At 38.9% G+C, this 18611-nt stretch overlaps 2 protein-coding genes and 1 pseudogene across 3 annotated transcripts in view; 1 reads left to right on the forward strand and 2 right to left on the reverse strand.

The window, feature by feature from the left end:
* Nucleotides 1-12896, reverse strand: part of LOC126484931 (negative elongation factor E) — a 64716-nt gene extending 51820 nt beyond the window's left edge. The window contains exons 1-2 of the mRNA XM_050108536.1: nucleotides 12702-12896; nucleotides 987-1280 (exon numbers count right to left, since the gene is read on the reverse strand). Coding sequence (XP_049964493.1) covers nucleotides 987-1280; nucleotides 12702-12782 — 375 coding nt within the window. The 5' untranslated portion in view covers nucleotides 12783-12896. The remainder of the gene's footprint in view (nucleotides 1-986; nucleotides 1281-12701) is intronic.
* On the reverse strand, nucleotides 2714-2830 carry LOC126425816 (5S ribosomal RNA; annotated as a pseudogene).
* A 242-nt stretch (nucleotides 12897-13138) lies between the features above and the next one.
* LOC126484943 (circadian locomoter output cycles protein kaput-like) overlaps nucleotides 13139-18611 on the forward strand; it is a 120102-nt gene continuing 114629 nt past the window's right edge. For both annotated transcript variants that reach the window (XM_050108547.1, XM_050108554.1), the window contains exons 1-3: nucleotides 13139-13344; nucleotides 13535-13579; nucleotides 13665-13813. In XM_050108547.1, coding sequence (XP_049964504.1) covers nucleotides 13304-13344; nucleotides 13535-13579; nucleotides 13665-13813 — 235 coding nt within the window. In that variant the 5' untranslated portion in view covers nucleotides 13139-13303. The remainder of the gene's footprint in view (nucleotides 13345-13534; nucleotides 13580-13664; nucleotides 13814-18611) is intronic.

The following is an 18611-nucleotide window of genomic DNA, read 5'->3' on the forward strand; positions in this document are numbered from 1 at the left end:
CCCGTGTTCCCACACATTTACTATTATCCATTCTCTTCATTGCTATTAGTCCACAGTCTTCTTATATACACTGAGTGTTCATGTTTGCACATTTCTCAGATCAAAAGTTTTGAGGGCTAGGTGTAAAACTCTTAATTTTTATAAAAACCTCAGTTAACATAAATTGTATACATCAAATGATCAGTAGTTTATGTGGATGGTTTTCACTCGCAGAACTAAATTTGAAAGCTATACTTGCTATGTAGCATCAAAGTATAAGGTAACATTTACAAGAGGATATAAAATTAAACATAGCCCCTATCTGGTCTGCAAAGATAGAAGAAGAAGAAGAAGAAGAAGAAGAAGAAATGATAATTAGTCAGCAAACAGAAGTGACATTTGGAAGCAGACAGAAATGTAGAACTAGTTCATTTGGTGAACACTTATCTTAAAGTTTATGAAAAATTATTATGCTTTTATATATTACTCTCTTAAGAAGATACTTTTACAGGAGTGACTGATATTTGGTTCGTACGGCGCTCAACTGCGAGGTCATCAGTGCCCGTACAAAGTCCCAATTTTGACACAGTCCAATTTTTACACAATCCAATCTAGCCACTGTCATGAAAGATGATGATGATGAAAGCACAAACACCCAGTCCTCTGGCAGAGAAAATCCCCAAGCCATCTGGGAATTGAACCCGGGACCCCGTGATCCAGAGGCAGCAACACTAGCCACTAGACCACGAGCTGGGGACTGGAACAACTGTTGGAACCTACTTTGAAGTATACCTACATAAAAAGGTCTTTGACATATTCATAATTTTTCACATGCAGTGAGATATGCTCTCACCCTCTGACAGACTGCAGTAGTCTTGGGTCTGTTCTTAGAAAATTAATTAAGGTTGAAGTGTTTATACATGACATGTACAATCACAGGCAACAAAGGAGCAGCAAAGAGTGCATATGGCTTTCATGATAAACTAGCATTATAAAATGAGCTGTACCTTAACTTTAGGTCTGTTATCTGCTTCTAGATCCTCTGGATGTGTAGCAGAAAATGGCTGGTAACCACTAACAGTCTTTTCAGTTCCCGGAAATTTTCTTTTGAGATTTCTTGGTCTTTTAAATCCAGCCTGTTCTGGCCTTTGAGGAGCTTTTGGTATAGCAGTTATTGCACCTGACTTCAGGAGCTTCTTTGCCACTTCTCTTGCATCTCTAGCCTCAGCTGGTCGCTTTGGTGTTTGTGGTGTCCTCTCTGGCTCTGGACGAGGTGATTTTAAAGCCTGGACAGCTTTCTTCTGCAAAATCAATACAGTATGGTTTACTTAAAATTTTAATGTAAAGAAAGGATGATTAGCCTATTTTGGTTCTTAAACAGAAATTAAATTTTAAATCTTTGATCATTTGTCTTTACAACAAATAGGTCAATAAATATAAGGGTAGAAAAAGTATAATTTTATTTAAGCATTTTCTAGTTATTTGTAAATGTTGATTAGCAAACAAGTACCACAAAAATGTCTTTGACTTGTTAGGAAAATGACAAGTACTGCTTTCCAATATGATATCATATAGATGCTCCAAAGAAATTGCAGTTGATTAAATTGTGCATAAATAAGTATCCATGTTGAAAGAAACTGCAGGAAAAATTCACTGGTAGTGAAATCATGATAGAAAATTATAGTATGGTGTATGCCACAGGCTATGTATTAGCAAGGAGAAAAAAGGGTACAAGAAAGAAGATGATGATTATTATTACTGTGATGATCATGGAGAAAAGGGAGAAAGTATACACTCATTCTGAGGGTTACGCAGTTGGCTGTATGTTGTGGAATCATTACTCCAGTATTCTACATCTACTCACATACTATGGGGCAGTAATATAGGGAGCATGTTTCAGCAGTCTCCCATCATTTAATTAAACTTTTTATAAAATGGGTTGAACTGTATGTGACCATTTATGGCATATTAGTTTTTCAAAATTATAACAAATCAAATCATTTGTGTGTGTACTCAATCAAATAACAAAAGTTATGAAAAAAAATATTGAAAAATAATCAGATTGTAAGCTACTTGTTTTCTTTCTGTCTTTCTACATTTTTTCTTTCCTATCCTTTTCTGTTCTTTCTTTCTTATGCTGGACAAAGGAAAGAACATGCACTTTGTTGGCATAAATATGAAGCTACCATAAACAAATACTAGATGAGGTTACTTAAGAAACCATTGTTCGCATTGCAAAATTTGGTGAAGGCATCAACAAGTCACGTTCTGTTTTGTTTGGCCTTGGCCCTACTCGCATTAACCATGGAAGAAGAGGCCTACTAAGACAATTAGAGGCAGCTGTCTGCTAACTATGTTATGGAAACAACATTTTTTTAAAAAAAATTCTGAACAGTAGACAGTGTTTCAGTTGATAAGCAGCAGGCCATAACTGAACAGTCTGGCAAAACAGAAATGGACAGAGTGATAGTTGGTCCATAGCTCTGTTTCCAGGTAGACTAATCATCTCAGATAAATTATGGCACTAAGTTCATTACTCCGTCTTTAAGCCATGAGTGGCCTACCGGGACCATCCGACCGCTGTGCCATCCTCAGAGGAGGATGCAGATAGGAGGGACGTGGGGTCAGCACACCGCTCTCCCGGACGTTATGATGGTATTCTTGACCGAAGCTGCTACTATTCGGTCAAGTAGCTCCTCAATTGGCATCACAAGGCTGAGTGCACCTCGAAAAATGGCAACAGCACATGGCAGCTGGAGGGTCACCCATCCAAGTGCCGGCCACGCCCAACAGCGCTTAACTTCGGTGATCTCACAGGAACCGGTGTATACACTGCGGCAAGGCTGTTGCCACTAACTTCATTATGGTACCATATAAGATTGCTCCACAACTGGTACAAAAAAGCTCACCATGTTGCAGGAGAAATTGAAGAACATCCCTTCAGACAGCAACTACAAAGAAGAAGAAGAAGAGACTTCAATGGTGGGAGAGAACGGATCTGTATAATACTGCTACCAGATCTAACTCTACTTCCTCAATGAGGCACTCAGAAACACTGGAGTGGTATGCGGTTGGCAGTTGAAACCTGAGCAGCACATCTCAGTTGTGTTCATGAGGCTGTGTTGACCACATTCCAGTCCACTCATAAGGAAAAATTGTTGAGGGTACCTGGGATCATGCCTTGGTCCTCAGTGTTCTAATCAGATACTTTGACCAACCAGCTAAACAAATGAATCCAACACTTTAATAGCTCCAGCTAACACTGACATTGTGTTAGGCAGCTAACTTAAAATGCAAAAATAACAGAGGAGAAGCAAATTCACACATAAGAGTAGGAACTGAAGGATGAGTGTGAACAGTTTGAATAAAAAGCAGCCACCTAATTTCCTCCCCCCATTCTTATCCAATTTGAGGTTAAGTACCATCTCTATTGATGCTACTCTTACTTCCTTCCCGATTAGGGGCAAGTGTTTTTAATATGTAAATCCAACACATCTATTCGTATTTTCAACAAGGCACTCGGTATATATGGCGCAGCACATGGCACAGCAGTATTAACTGCTTCAATTTTTATTAAATTCATGTATGTAGCAGGAGAAAAATAGATTACATTCCCTTGTTTGTTATGGAATTGTCTGACTTTACATGCTAGCACAAAAAGAGATGATCAGTTTTAAAGACAAGCTGTGTCAAAAAAACAAAGCTGTGATGTTTAAAAATTGCTACTGTTTCACAGCAGGACATACTGTAATTTTGCTTGCTATGAAAGTACATTTTACAGTCATGAAACTTCAATATGCGGAAATCTACTGTGTTCCTTCATTCACAAACTTTTGCATGATGTATCTTGGTAGCAAAAACCATGCTGCTTTCAGGGAATGTTGAATGAACTGCATTAGAAGTAACCTTCCTGAGATATCGAAGAAACATTTACTGGTGCAAAATTTGCTGTAATTATCTCAAGAGGTATCCACTCATGAAAGCTACATTTTGTAGATCCCACAAAGAAACTAACAGAACGCAGTTTCCGAAAAGCATTGGTTTTTATGACAATTACTTCAGGAAATAAGTTTATCCAAATTTTGAATGCTTTTCTTTCTGATAAAATTTCTTGACAACTTTGAGAGCCATTAGTAGAGTGAACATTATATCAAAACTCTTGAAGTTTTTATACTTGTACTGTCCAAACTCTTGAACTTGTGTATTAACTCATAGGGATGCAGGCAAGCTAAACAATGAAAGACATCACCAAAAAAGTGACAAAATCTTCTGCATCCTCATCACAAAATATCATCAGCTTCAGCTCAAGGGGCTCCAAAAGCCAAGTACTGCTTCAGTAAGTGCTAAGAATTTGTGCAATTACCCACAACATGTAAAGACATCTAGAAAATCTGTGGTAGTAAGCCAAGGACCAATAGAGCACTTGGCATAAAACGATGCCTCTAGATATTCAACGAGTCTTACAGATTCCAATGGTTTATCATGATTGATGTAATGTACAAGTATGGCCTACAGGAATATATCTCCATGTTTATGCTCACCACCTTCCATTTAAAGTGAACAGCCATTCACTGCAGAACTGGAACTTTATCTCAGACATTCTGGATATCTTTACATTTACTTAACAATTATATTTTCCTATAGATAACACTACTATCAGACATCATCTTTTATTTTTTCCAGATAGAAGCTTCTGAACTGTTAAGTGCTTTTTTATGGGACAAGAGTATTTTATGGTTTTGTAAACAGCAATGAAGGAAAAGACAGATTGCTACTTACCATAAAGAATACACGTTAACTTGCAGACAGACACAATTAAAGGACAACTATATAAAGCTGCTGGTAAACCTTTCAGGGTGTGAGGTTGTGGTCCAAGAAAATCTTCCATTCCTGGCGTTTCATGCAGGACTGTGCTGGACATCTTCAAAGACTCTACTCCACTGAGTCTTGCCGACTGACTGGTCGGACATCCAAGAGTGACATATATACTGTAGGAAAGTGGGCACAGTCAAAGTAACACGTGATGAGCAAAGATAATCCTTGTCAAAGACAGAACTTAAATATCAATTGTCATCTTGTTGAAGGTAACATCATCTAGTGATTCTGCAGAGTTACTGTCCATATGTCCCTAAGTTTCATTGACTCCTCTTTCCTATTAAAATTATCCTCATGCTTATCAATTTCAATGGCTTCTCTACATAGTAGTGGATAATAATTTGACGTTGTAGATAAAATTTCTGTTTCATAAAACTTCACTTCATGGTTTCCTGACTGAAGAGCATTTGCGCTCTTTTAGCCGTGTATTTATGCTCCTTTTGGTAGTTCCAATATGAACTTCACCACACATACACAGAATTTTGTACACACCACATGTCGACAGGGGAGGGTGTATCCTTCACAGATCGAAGTACTTGACTTATTTACTTTGTTGATCTAACGACCGGTCTGATGTCATGTTTCTGTAAAATTTTACCTATCTGATCTGTCTTAATTTTTTTAATAAAAGGTGGAGAAATTGTATTTTTCCATTGATGTGGTTCATCCTTGTCTTTTGGTCTTCTGTTCCTTGGTCACAACATTCTCTTTACCTCTTTCCCTGAGTAGCCATTTTTCTCAAAGGCCTGTTGTAGATGTTTTGTTTCAGAGTCCCGGTGTTCCAATGTCCAATCACCATCCACAACAAAAAAGGGGTGTCATTAAAAGTCTTGTCGATGGAGCCAAATGAACATGCACATCAGAACACCTGGACGCTGAAATAAAACATTTGAAGCAGGCCTCGGAGAAAAATGGCTACTCAGGAAAAGAGAATTTTGCAACCAACAAGCAGAAGACCGAAGGACAAGGATTAGACAAATTTATGGAAAAATACCTTAGCCTTCATGACAGCTTCCACTCTTGCGGGCATACGTTCAATCAGGTGCTGGAAGATTTTCTTGCAGAATAACAGCCAATTCTTCACGGAGTGTTGCACTGAGGAGAGGTATTGATGTCGGTCAGCAAGGCCTGGCATGAAGTTGGGGTTCCCAAGCATCCCAAAGATGTTCTATAGAATTCACATCAAGACTCTGTGCAGGCCTGTCCATTACAGGGATGTTATTGTCATGTAGCCACCCTGTCACAGGCCATGCATTATGAACAGGTGCTCGATCGTGTTGAAAGAGGCAATCGCCATCCCCGAATTGCTCTTCAACAGTGGGAATTAAGAAGGTGCTTAAAACACCAATGTATGCCTGAGCTGTGATAGTGCTAAGTAAAACAACAGGGGGTGCAAGCTCCCTCCATGAAAACAACGGCCACACATAACACAACCGCCTCTGAATGAACCATGGACCTTGCCGTTGGTGGGGAGGCTTGCATGCCTCAGCGATACAGATAGCCGTATCATAGGTGCAACCACAACGGAGGGGTATCTGTTGCGAGGCCAGACAAACGTGTGGTTCCTGAAGAGGGGCAGCAGCCTTTTCAGTAGTTGCAAGGGCAACAGTCTGGATGATTGACTGATCTGGCCTTGTAACAATAACCAAAACAGCCTTGCTGTGCTGGTACTGCGAACGGCTGAAAGCAAGGGGAAACTACAGCCGTAATTTTTCCCGAGGGCATGCAGCTTTACTGTATGATTACATGATGATGGCGTCCTCTTGGGTAAAATATTCCATTCGGATCTCCGGGCGGGGACTACTCAAGAGGATGTCATTATCAGGAGAAAGAAAACTGGCGTTCTACGGATCGGAGCGTGGAATGTCAGATCCCTTAATCGGGCAGGTAGGTTAGAAAATTTAAAAAGGGAAATGGATAGGGTGAAGTTAGATATAGTGGGAATTAGTGAAGTTCGGTGGCAGGAGGAACAAGACTTCTGGTCAGGTGACTACAGGGTTATAAACACAAAATCAAATAGGGGTAATGCAGGAGTAGGTTTAATAATGAATAGGAAAATAGGAATGCGGGTAAGCTACTACAAATAGCATAGTGAACGCATTATTGTGGCCAAGATAGATACGAAGCCCACACCTACTACAGTAGTACAAGTTTATATGCCAACTTGCTCTGCAGATGACGAAGAAATTGAAGAAATGTATGATGAAATAAAAGAAATTATTCAGATTGTGAAGGGAGACGAAAATTTAATAGTCATGGGTGACTGGAATTCGAGTGTAGGAAAAGGGAGAGAAGGAAACATAGTAGGTGAATATGGATTGGGGCTAAGAAATGAAAGAGGAAGCCGCCTGGTAGAATTTTGCACAGAGCTCAACATAATCATAACTAACACTTGGTTTAAGAATCATGAAAGAAGGTTGTATACATGGAAGAACCCTGGAGATACTAAAAAGTATCAGATAGATTATATAATGGTAAGACAGAGATTTAGGAACCAGGTTTTAAATTGTAAGACATTTCCAGGGGCAGATGTGGACTCTGACCACAATCTATTGGTTATGACCTGTAGATTAAAACTGAAGAAACTGCAAAAAGGTGGGAATTTAAGGAGATGGGACCTGGATAAACTAATAGAACCAGAGGTTGTACAGAGATTCAGGGAGAGCATAAGGGAGCAATTGACAGGAATGGGGGAAATAAATACAGTAGAAGAAGAATGGGTAGCTTTGAGGGATGAAGTAGTGAAGGCAGCAGAGGATCAAGTAGGTAAAAAGACGAGGGCTAGTAGAAATCCTTGGGTAACAGAAGAAATATTGAATTTAATTGATGAAAGGAGAAAATATAAAAATGCAGTAAATGAAGCAGGCAAAAAGGAATACAAACGTCTCAAAAATGAGATCGACAGGAAGTGCAAAATGGCTAAGCAGGGATGGCTAGAGGACAAATGTAAGGATGTAGAGGCCTATCTCACTAGGGGTAAGATAGATACTGCCTACAGGAAAATTAAAGAGACCTTTGGAGATAAGAGAACGACTTGTATGAATATCAAGAGCTCAGATGGAAACCCAGTTCTATGCAAAGAAGGGAAAGCAGAAAGGTGGAAGGAGTATATAGAGGGTCTATACAAGGGCGATGTACTTGAGGACAATATTATGGAAATGGAAGAGGATGTAGATGAAGATGAAATGGGAGATATGATACTGCGTGAAGAGTTTGACAGAGCACTGAAAGACCTGAGTCGAAACAAGGCCCCCGGAGTAGACAATATTCCATTGGAACTACTGACGGCCTTGGGAGAGCCAGTCCTGACAAAACTCTACCATCTGGTGAGCAAGATGTATGAAACAGGCGAAATACCCTCAGACTTCAAGAAGAATATAATAATTCCAATCCCAAAGAAAGCAGGTGTTGACAGATGTGAAAATTACTGAACTATCAGTTTAATAAGTCACAGCTGCAAAATACTACCACGAATTCTTTACAGACGAATGGAAAAACTAGTAGAAGCCAACCTCGGGGAAGATCAGTTTGGATTCCGTAGAAACACTGGAACACGTGAGGCAATACTGACCTTACGACTTATCTTAGAAGAAAGATTAAGGAAAGGCAAACCTATGTTTCTAGCATTTGTAGACTTAGAGAAAGCTTTTGACAATGTTGACTGGAATACTCTCTTTCAAATTCTAAAGGTGGCAGGGGTAAAATACAGGTAGCAAAAGGCTATTTACAATTTATACAGAAACCAGATGGCAGTTACAAGAGTCGAGGGACATGAAAGGGAAGCAGTGGTTGGGAAGGGAGTAAGACAGGGTTGTAGCCTCTCCCCGATGTTGTTCAATCTGTATATTGAGCAAGCAGTAAAGGAAACAAAAGAAAAAATTGGAGTAGGAATTAAAATTCATGGAGAGGAAATAAAAACTTTGAGGTTCGCCGATGACATTGTAATTCTGTCAGAGACAGCAAAGGACTTGGAAGAGCAGTTGAATGGAATGGGCAGTGTCTTGAAAGGAGGATATAAGATGAACATCAACAAAAGCAAAACAAGGATAATGGAATGTAGTCTAATTAAGTCGGGTGATGCTGAGGGAATTAGATTAGGAAATGAGGCACTTAAAGTAGTAAAGGAGTTTTGCTATTTGGGGAGCAAAATAACTGATGATGGTCGAAGTAGAGAGGATATAAAATGTACACTGGCAATGGCAAGGAAAGCGTTTCTGAAGAAGAGAAATTTGTAACATCCAGTATTGATTTAAGTGTCAGGAAGTCATTTCTGAAAGTATTCGTATGGAGTGTAGCCATGTATGGAAGTGAAACATGGACGATAAATAGTTTGGACAAGAAGAAAATAGAAGCTTTCGAAATGTGGTGCTACAGAAGAATGCTGAAGATTAGATGGGTAGATCACATAACTAATGAGGAAGTATTGAATAGGATTGGGGAGAAGAGAAGTTTGTGGCACAACTTGACCAGAAGAAGGGATCGGTTGGTAGGACATGTTCTGAAGCATCAAGGGATCACCAATTTAGTATTGGAGGGCAGCGTGGAGGGTAAAAATCATAGAGGGAGACCAAGAGATGAATACACTAAGCAGATTCAGAAGGATGTAGGTTGCAGTAGGTACTGGGAGATGAAGAAGCTTGCACAGGATAGAGTAGCATGGAGAGCTGCATCAAACCAGTCTCAGGACTGAAGACCACAACAACAACAACATGCCTGAGCTGTGATAGTGCCAAGTAAAACAACAGGGGGTGCAAGCTCCCTCCATGAAAACCACGGCAACACATAACACAACCGCCTCTGAATTTTACTGTTGGCTCTATACATGCTGGCAGATGATGTTCACCAGGCATTCGCCATACCCACATCCTGCCATCGGATAGCCACATTGTGTACTGTGATTCGTCACTCCACACAACAATTTTCCACTGTTCAGTTGTCAAATGTTTATGCTCCTTACACCAAGCGATACGTCATTTGGCATTTACCAGCATGATGTGTGGCTTACAAGCAACCGCTCAACCAAGAAATCCAAGTTTTCCCACCTCCCGTCTAACTGTCATAGTACTTGCAGTGGATTGTGATACAGTTTGGAATTCCTGTGTGATGGTCTGGATAGATGACTGGCTATTACACATTACGACCCTCTTCAATTGTCAGCGGTGTCTGTCAGTTAACAGAAGAGGTCGGCCTGTACAATCTTGTGTTGTACGTGTCCCTTCACGTCTCCATTTCACTATCACATCAGAAACAGTGGACATAGCAATGTTTAGGAGTGTGGAAATCTCGCGTACAGATGTATAACTCAAATGACACCCAATCACCTGACCGTGTTCGAAGTCCCTGAGTTCCGTGGAGCACCCCATTCTGCTCTCTCACAATGTCTCATGACTACTGAGGTCACTGATGTGGAGTACTTGGCAGTAGGTGACAGCACAATGCATCTAACATGAAAAATGTATGTTTTTGGGGGTGTCCAGATACTTTTGATCATATACTGTATGTCACTCTCGAAAGTCTGACCGATTAGTCAGCAAGACTCTGCGGAGGAGTGCCTCTGAGGATGTCCAGTGCAGTCCTGGACGAAACGTCAGGAACAGGAGATTTTCTTGGACCACGACCTCACATCCCGAAAGGTTTACCAGCAGCTATGTCATCCGGTCATGAAAGCCTTCATTCTATGAATTATATAGAGCTTTTGGCTATGGCCTTCATCAGCAAAAGAGAAACACCACCATTCATACACACAAGCAAGCACACCTCATGCACACATAACCGCCAACTCCAGCACCTTGGGTCGGAATGCTGGCTGGAGTCAGTGGTCATGTGCGCATGAGGTGTGCTTGCTTGTGTGTACGAAACGTGTGTGTTTCCCTTTTGCCGATGAAGGCTGTGGTTGAAAGCTTTATATAAGTGTCTTTTAATTGTGCATATGTCAAATTTAATGCATATTCTTTATGGAAGTACCAATTTGTCTTTTCCTGCATTGTTGATATTCCCATCTGGAGTTTCCATTGTCTGATTTATTGTTTTCTAAAAGGTTCTTGGTAAGGTGCAATTATTTAAATAGTTGAAGATGACACATATAGTGCTTTTTGCAAATGCTTGAAGTGTCCTACAGCTAGGTATGTAGCTTTCCTCATCTTCTCTTTGGAAATGAAAGTGTAAAAAAAATATTTGACGTGTTTTCCAAATGTGACTATCAACATGGGTCTATACTTACTTCTATAACATATCTTGGTATGCAAAATACCACAGCATAGTGGCCAATGTGGAACCACAACTTCTCTTTATTATTATCTTGCATGGGTCAGATGAGTTCCTGCCGAACATTAGGAAGAGTACGAAAAAAAATAATAAAGTACAGCACTCATTGAAGAAAATTTCTGTTGTGTTCAATCCCAATAGCATGTTGACAAAAATGTGGGTGGTTGTGGTAGAGTACCGACTATGACAAAGTGGTTTGGACAAAGTTTACAAGATGACAAGGTAAAGAAATTTCAAATAAAAATTCAATAATTTTTATTTTTGTATAGCCCTAAGATTTAAGACCTTCAACCATCGCTACTTCAGGTACAGCACTATCTGAGATATTGTTTGCTTCAGAATGCGAAATAAATATATAAGGTTCTGAAATTAATCCCACACTGCTGAAAAATGTAGAGTAGCAGTAAGTCCTTGGTCCATCACACTTGCTTTCTTAAAATTTTTATCTTTCTTTGAAATACACAGTGATACAAAATTTGCCAGGATTTCAAAATCAGAAGGAATGTCCTAGGGAAATTATAGTTACCAGAGCCATATTCCATATTCAGCTCCTGTAGCATGTTTTTATCCATGAGTTGTGACAGCATCTTTCTCTTCATTTGCTTAAACTTTTGAGGAGGCTACTACTAGTGAAGCATCACATATCAATGTATTGTAATCATTACAAAACAAAGCATAGCAAATAATGCAAATACACTTTGAGAAATGTTTGCTGCTAGTATGGATCAAGACTGTAATGAGAAACTTAGTCGTGAACAGCATTGGAAACTTGTATGGAAGACTTGTATTGCACCAGTGGCGGTAAGCATGCAGCTTCAGAAATTAAAAAGGCATGCTGGTCTGGGACTTAAATCCAGTCACTTTAGATCTTCAGACAAAATTCAATTGAGCTGTTCACACATATCTCAATGGAACATGAAAATTGTGTTTGAATTCAAGACCCAGTCGCTTCATGAAAATTTTAACTTCTTCCTGTTGCTGCATTAACAATATCAATAGATCAGATTTACTTTAATTACAATTTGTATGTAGTGAGGAGGTATTCCGGGGTGTCAAACATGTCAGAAAAACAATAATACATGACAAATATTTACAACTGAAACAAATAAGCTAATGTACCTTCAACAGGTCCCAAGTGGAATGATTGCCCCTTCCCTGCCTCCCCCCCCCCCCAGCTTTTTTTTTTTTTTTTCCCCTCCTTAAACGGTACAGAATGAGCCTAGAAACCCAGGAACCAAATGGCTTTAGTTTGTCTTCAAACACAACCACATGGAATAGCTTACTTATATGGACTTAAATAGTATTGAAGAATCTGCCTTCTGCATTCACAAAACATCAGAGAAACAATGCAGATTGACGTCATGTATATAGCAGCCTCAAGAAATGTTAACAACTGAGTTTAATTATTTTACCCTTAGCACAATTACGCATTGCGCTGATAGTTTGCGAAAAGTATAATATCTATAATACATTAGGTACCGCATGCAGCGCAGTTTTCCTTGATTAGGGGTACGAAAGAAAGGCATGGCGATTTAATAACTATTCACTGTGATTTATGAGTTAGACATAGGATAATAACTAACCTTTTTCTTTAATTTCGCGTATTTTGCCTGTAACATTAACTCCTCTTCTGTTTTATTAGAAGGAAAATGTAGGTAGACCATGTTCTAAACAGTAAGTTCAAATTCGACGCTAAACACTGACTTTTCACTGACAAGAAGTCTCTCTAAGCACAGGCGTCCCCGGCCTGTTTACAAACGGTATAGGAAAACAAATTGGTCTTGACAACTCGCAAAACATCTGACGGCTGACGTCCGTTTTATTATTTAGTGGTAGTTCAGAATTCATAAATTCATTTCAGCAACTGGATGAAAACGTTTTCTGTCTACTGTAATAGAACAAAGATGACGAAAATAATATAATATTTTAATGACAACACCGTAAAAAATTATAATTTGGTTATTGAATAGACTTCCCGGGTGCGATTGTTGGCTACAATGAAAGAAATAAATGACGATAGCGAAGCACAGTAATGACGGAAACATCAGATTTGTGTTGTGTTTATAATCTGAATGGAATTATTTAGATCAGTGGCTATGAATATAGTAGTGTTGAATCTCTTAAGCAAGATAGGTGTGTTGCAGAGTGTGGACAAGCGCTGAGAAGTAGAGAATAATTTTCACAAATGTCTAGTTACATTAAAAGGGAACCATCTCGGAGATCCGAGTAAGTACTATACATCTGTAGTAATGTTTTGCAAACTATGTATGATCACCTATTGCGGTAAAGAGTGCATATTTTTAATGCGAAAAAATTGGCAGTCATCCCAAAGAAGTGTTTAGTAACTGCAAAATAAGGCTGCAGTTGTAGAATAAGAACGAAATTCTCACAATGACAAATTAAATAATTGTTACAGTGATACCATGGACGACGACGGTGATGACAAGGATGATACCAAACGGTGAATATAAATGTGGGAAATATATGTGGGAGGATGTGTTAGAAGTCTGTTGGTTATTATTGCTATATCAATTTATTGTCTGCAGGAAATCTCGAAATTTGAGTGAGAAGAAACGTCGAGACCAGTTCAACATGCTCATCAATGAATTAAGTTCGATGGTTTCTACAAACAATCGTAAAATGGATAAATCAACTGTTCTGAAGTCTACTATATCATTTTTGAAAAATCATAATGGTAAGCTCGAGATGAAATAAAATAATAGTTACATTATTAAGGTGGCGTCATTGTTTTTATATAGCTGTGTATACACATAGCTTTCATTGAAAGACTTCTCTCTCCTATCTATGATATGGAGTGTATAGTGTCCAGTCATATTTATATTACCCTTATTAATTTGCGAAACAACCTCCCACAGTAGACCTCAGAATGTATGGGATGTTTGAAGTTAACAAGTAAAATCTCATAAGTGAAAATTACAGTAATTGTTCACTCCTAATGATATTATTTATATGTATTTATATTTCATTTGAGTCAGACAGATCCACATTAAGTTGTACTGCATTTGGCAGTGGTCTTTGCTTTGTCACTTATTACCTCATTTTTCGAGTGAACTTGCTTATGCACCCATGGCTTAGACCACTCATCTTCTAGTCAAACATTAGTGTCCACCTTCCTAGCTGAGCAATCAGTATTTCTGACTGTCATGTGGAGGACCTGGGTTCATTTCTTAGTAGGCCTATTACCAGGGATTTCTTCGGTGGGAGAACTGGAATGGGGTGTTCTCAGTCTTATGAAGCCAATTGAGTGGCTGCTTGGATGAGAAATAATGGCTCCAACATTTGGAAAGCTGATACTGGTGAGGAGACTAGTGTGCAAACACCATGCCACCCCCCCCCCCTTCCCCCTTCCCCTTATCACATCCAAATGATATTTTATGGCACATAAGGACTGACAGACGTTTGCGAGCCTGTTGTCCTCTGAGTGTGTTTGCGCAGATACTTTTTATTGGCCATTAATATCTGTCGTGTTTTTATGTTGGAGCGATTTCTATTGATGGTTTTTTTCAAATTTAATTTGGAGATGTTCTCCACTGCTTATAACTAATACATTGTAGTTCTGGGTATTCTGTCACAAAAGTCAAACATCCTGTTAGTCAACCTACTTCCTTCCATTGAGTTAGATGCTAAATGAAACATGTCTGCCTGACAGAAGAGCAACACACAAAGCCTATGGATGACTGTCATAGCAGAATCATGTCAATAAACCTGTGACATAACCCACAGAAATTATCATCATATATAGGGCTGGCTCTTTTTATTTTCTGTTGCTGATTCATACACTGTTAATAATTTAATAGGAGCAAATAAAATCTGTTCTTTATTATAGGTCATGATAAAATCGATGTTCAGTACCTGCCACAAACAGTAAGACATATATTTTGTTTTACTTTCAATTTTTTTAGAAAGTTTGGAAAATTAGTAATTTATTTATTACACTGACACATTTAATTTGTTGGGCACTATATTTTTCATCTGTATAGCTTATTTGAATGATATTCTTCCCTGAGGCTTTATTTTCATTAAACCTTGTGTACAAATTGCAAAATGTCTTAGATCTGTGTAGAAAAAATTGCAGAAAGATAGTTTTCCTTGAAGAGGTAGGGTGCACAGCTTCAGCAGTTTTGCCAAGGGCACAAATGATATGGCTCTTGCTTGGAGTCCTAGCCAGCTGGTCACAAACATTGTGTAGATGAGCGAGCAGGAGGGGAAAGAGGACAGCAGGGTTCACTGGGCTGCAGAGAAAGGAGGTCGTGCCTGAGCTGGTCTGTTCAGGGGACATGCCTGATCTGTGGTTGTTTCACTATGATGGCAGTTTTACGAGCCAAGGGTGTATTGTATTGTATTTATTGGTCCAGTAAATCTTACATGTACAGTACAGCACATCAGATATTGGACAGGTCAAAGTATATCTTACAATCAAAACACTTTAGAAACTAGAAAAATATGTTCACAAAATTTTACAGCACTTCATATACTGGGCAAGTCAATGTGTAAGTTATAATTAAACCACATTAGAAACTTGAAGTTTACAACTGAATACATGTATAAGCCAATATTAACGATTAAAGTATTTGCATGATCCTCACTTAAGCTCTAAGGATTTTTGAGGAACTTTTCTACACTATGAACTGACATGTACACTAGAGAATTACATTCACAGAATTTTACTTCATATACTGGGCAAGTCGCTATACAACTTATACTTGAACCCCATTACAAACTTGAGAATTACATCTGAATGTATTTATAGGCCAATATTAATGGTTACAGTATTTGCATAATCATCACTTAGACTCTCGAGGATTTTGGAGGAACTCTTCCACACTATAAAAGCAATGTGTCAACAGATATTCTTTTAATGCTGCTTTAAAATTTTTTACATCAGTCATTACTTTAATTTCTCTTGGCAATTTATTGTAGATAATTTTTCCATGGTGTAATGTTCCTTTTTGGCACAAACTGGTTTTTGTATGGAGTACATGAAAGTCAGTTTTCTGTCTTGTATTATGATGATGAACATTTTCATTTTTGGGGAGGATACTAGGATTTGTTATTGTATATTTCTTTATAAACATTGCACTTTCAAATAGGAAAATACATGGAAGGGGAAGAATCCCCATCCTTTTAAATAATGGTCTACATGGTTTGTCCCTTTTTATTCCAGCCATGATTCTCACTATTCTTTTTTGCATCCTGAAGAGTTTTAGGCAGGATGGCGAGTTACCCCAAAAAGTGATCCCATATTTTAGGACAGAATGTATATTAGAATAGTAAACTGTCATTAGACAGTCCTTATGACAGCAGTTTTCTAGCACTCTCATTAAATAACACATGGTAGTTAGCTTCTTTAATATGTTGTCAATGTGAGTTTCCCATCTAAGATTATCCTGTAGCCAGACCCCCAGAAATTTTGTATTAGGCACACTTGCAATATCCGTGTCTGACATCAGAATTCTTATATCCTCTTCAATGTTTCTCTTGATATTATGAAAATTTAATACTACTGTTTTGCTTTTATTTATTATTAGTTTGTTTTGGTTGAACCAGTTTACAACATTTGTTAATGCCTCAGATAGTCTTGTCTGTAGTATCTCTGCAGTCTTCCCGCTGACTAATATGCTTGTGTCATCTGCAAACTGGATAGTGCTATGGTACTGGTTGGCTGATGTTAGGTGGGAGTATGGGCCACCTGATGTTGGCCCAGCACTGATCGAATGACCTGGCTACTGGCAGCTCAGGGTAACATTGTCTGTGCAACGGAGCATTGAATACTGGCTTGATTACATCTGGTCTTTGTCACTCACACTACATCAAAGTCATGTCATACTCACTTTACTGAAAAAATACACCAAGTAAAATGATATCACACAATTTCTGGTGTGGCTGGGGCCCTCTGGACCTTAAGAACGAGCTGCCCCTGAACCGCAGTACACGCCATCCACAAAAAAGGGTTAGCAAAAGTGATCCACGAAATTATTGTCCAGTCTCATTGACAGCCATCTGTTGTAAAATCGTACAAGCTATTTTGAGTTAGAACATAATGATGCATTTAAAAGATAATTATCTCCTCCATTCCAACCAGCATTAATGCTGAAAACATTGGTCATGCAGACCTCAACTTGTGTTTCTCTCAGTTGAAATCCCAAAAGCCCATGGAGCAAGGCAGTTTGCTAGGTGTAGTATTTCTTGACTTCTGAAAATTTTTGATTTTGAATGACACAAACTATTGTTAATGAAAGTACAATCATATGGGGTATGAAGTGCTATTTGTGACTGTATGGAGGATTTCTTGGTTGGGACAACACATCATGTCATCACGTATGGAAAGTCATTGACAGAGGCAGAAGTAACTCACCTGTGCCTTTGGGGAGTGCGCTAAGATTGAACTTCCTGTTTATCTACTGCAGTTACCGTGCACTAAAAATCGTGTTCAGAATATTAATTTGTTTTGTTAATTATTAAAATTCATAACTTCACTGAGGTAACTAGAATGTTGAATCAGAGAATTTACACACACACACACACACACACACACACACACACACACACACAAAAAAAAAAAAAATCAGTAAGGAAAACAGTCAAATATGTCAGAAACACAAGTGTACTTTGTTGCATTGTAATCTCTCTGCCTTTTGTGCTGCCACATCGATTCATGATCATCTGCCACACAGCCTCCCCTTCTAAAGTGTGGAGCATGTACGTATATTTAAAATACACTTTATGTTCTGCTTGGATCTGCCTTTGTGGTTTTCGCTCTTGTTTAGTCGTTTGTTAAGTTGTCAGTGGAAGTGAGCTTGGTGTTGGTTCTTGTGGATTAGTTGGTGCTTCTTTTGTTATCACTTGGTTAGGAGCTTGGGAATTATCAGAGATCATAAATGCTGGCTTCACACTCTGTATTTAATCCACTATGGGGTTTCCTTTTTTGCATATTTCCTTTGTAGGTTTCTCTCTGTGTAATACTTCCTAAGGCACTGAATGCGGTGGCTGAAACAGTGGCTTGATAATGTGCGATTGGAGCATAATTTGAGCATACCGTTTTAAATCCATGTCAACAAAAGTTGGTCAGGTCTCAGGTCCCATGTCTGCTCCATGAAAGTGTGCCAAATTGAGACATCTGTTGTCATAACTGTGCAATAAACTTTGACAATGCGTCAGCCCCCATTGCTGTAGGCATCGTGTCTTTGGTGAAATTTGCTGGGCATGGATATTCTTGCCATATATCTTTTCTGCTACAGGTGTACCGATGTCAGACTTATAAATAGTGCATAAACCCAGGAAAACCAATGGTAGGGCCTATGTTCATTTGTCCTTGAGATGTATTGTAGCTGCCCTCAAAGACATGTGCCAGCTTTCCATCATTCCATTGCTTTGCTGTTCGTCTTGTGGTGGTTCACCCTGCACAGCCAGGGTAACTGTTGGAATAGAATTGACTCAAACTGTCTGTCTCTGCCAGTCTTTAGACATATCAA

This window comes from Schistocerca serialis, chromosome 1 (genome assembly GCF_023864345.2).
Source record: "Schistocerca serialis cubense isolate TAMUIC-IGC-003099 chromosome 1, iqSchSeri2.2, whole genome shotgun sequence".
NCBI classification, from domain to species: domain Eukaryota; kingdom Metazoa; phylum Arthropoda; class Insecta; order Orthoptera; family Acrididae; genus Schistocerca; species Schistocerca serialis.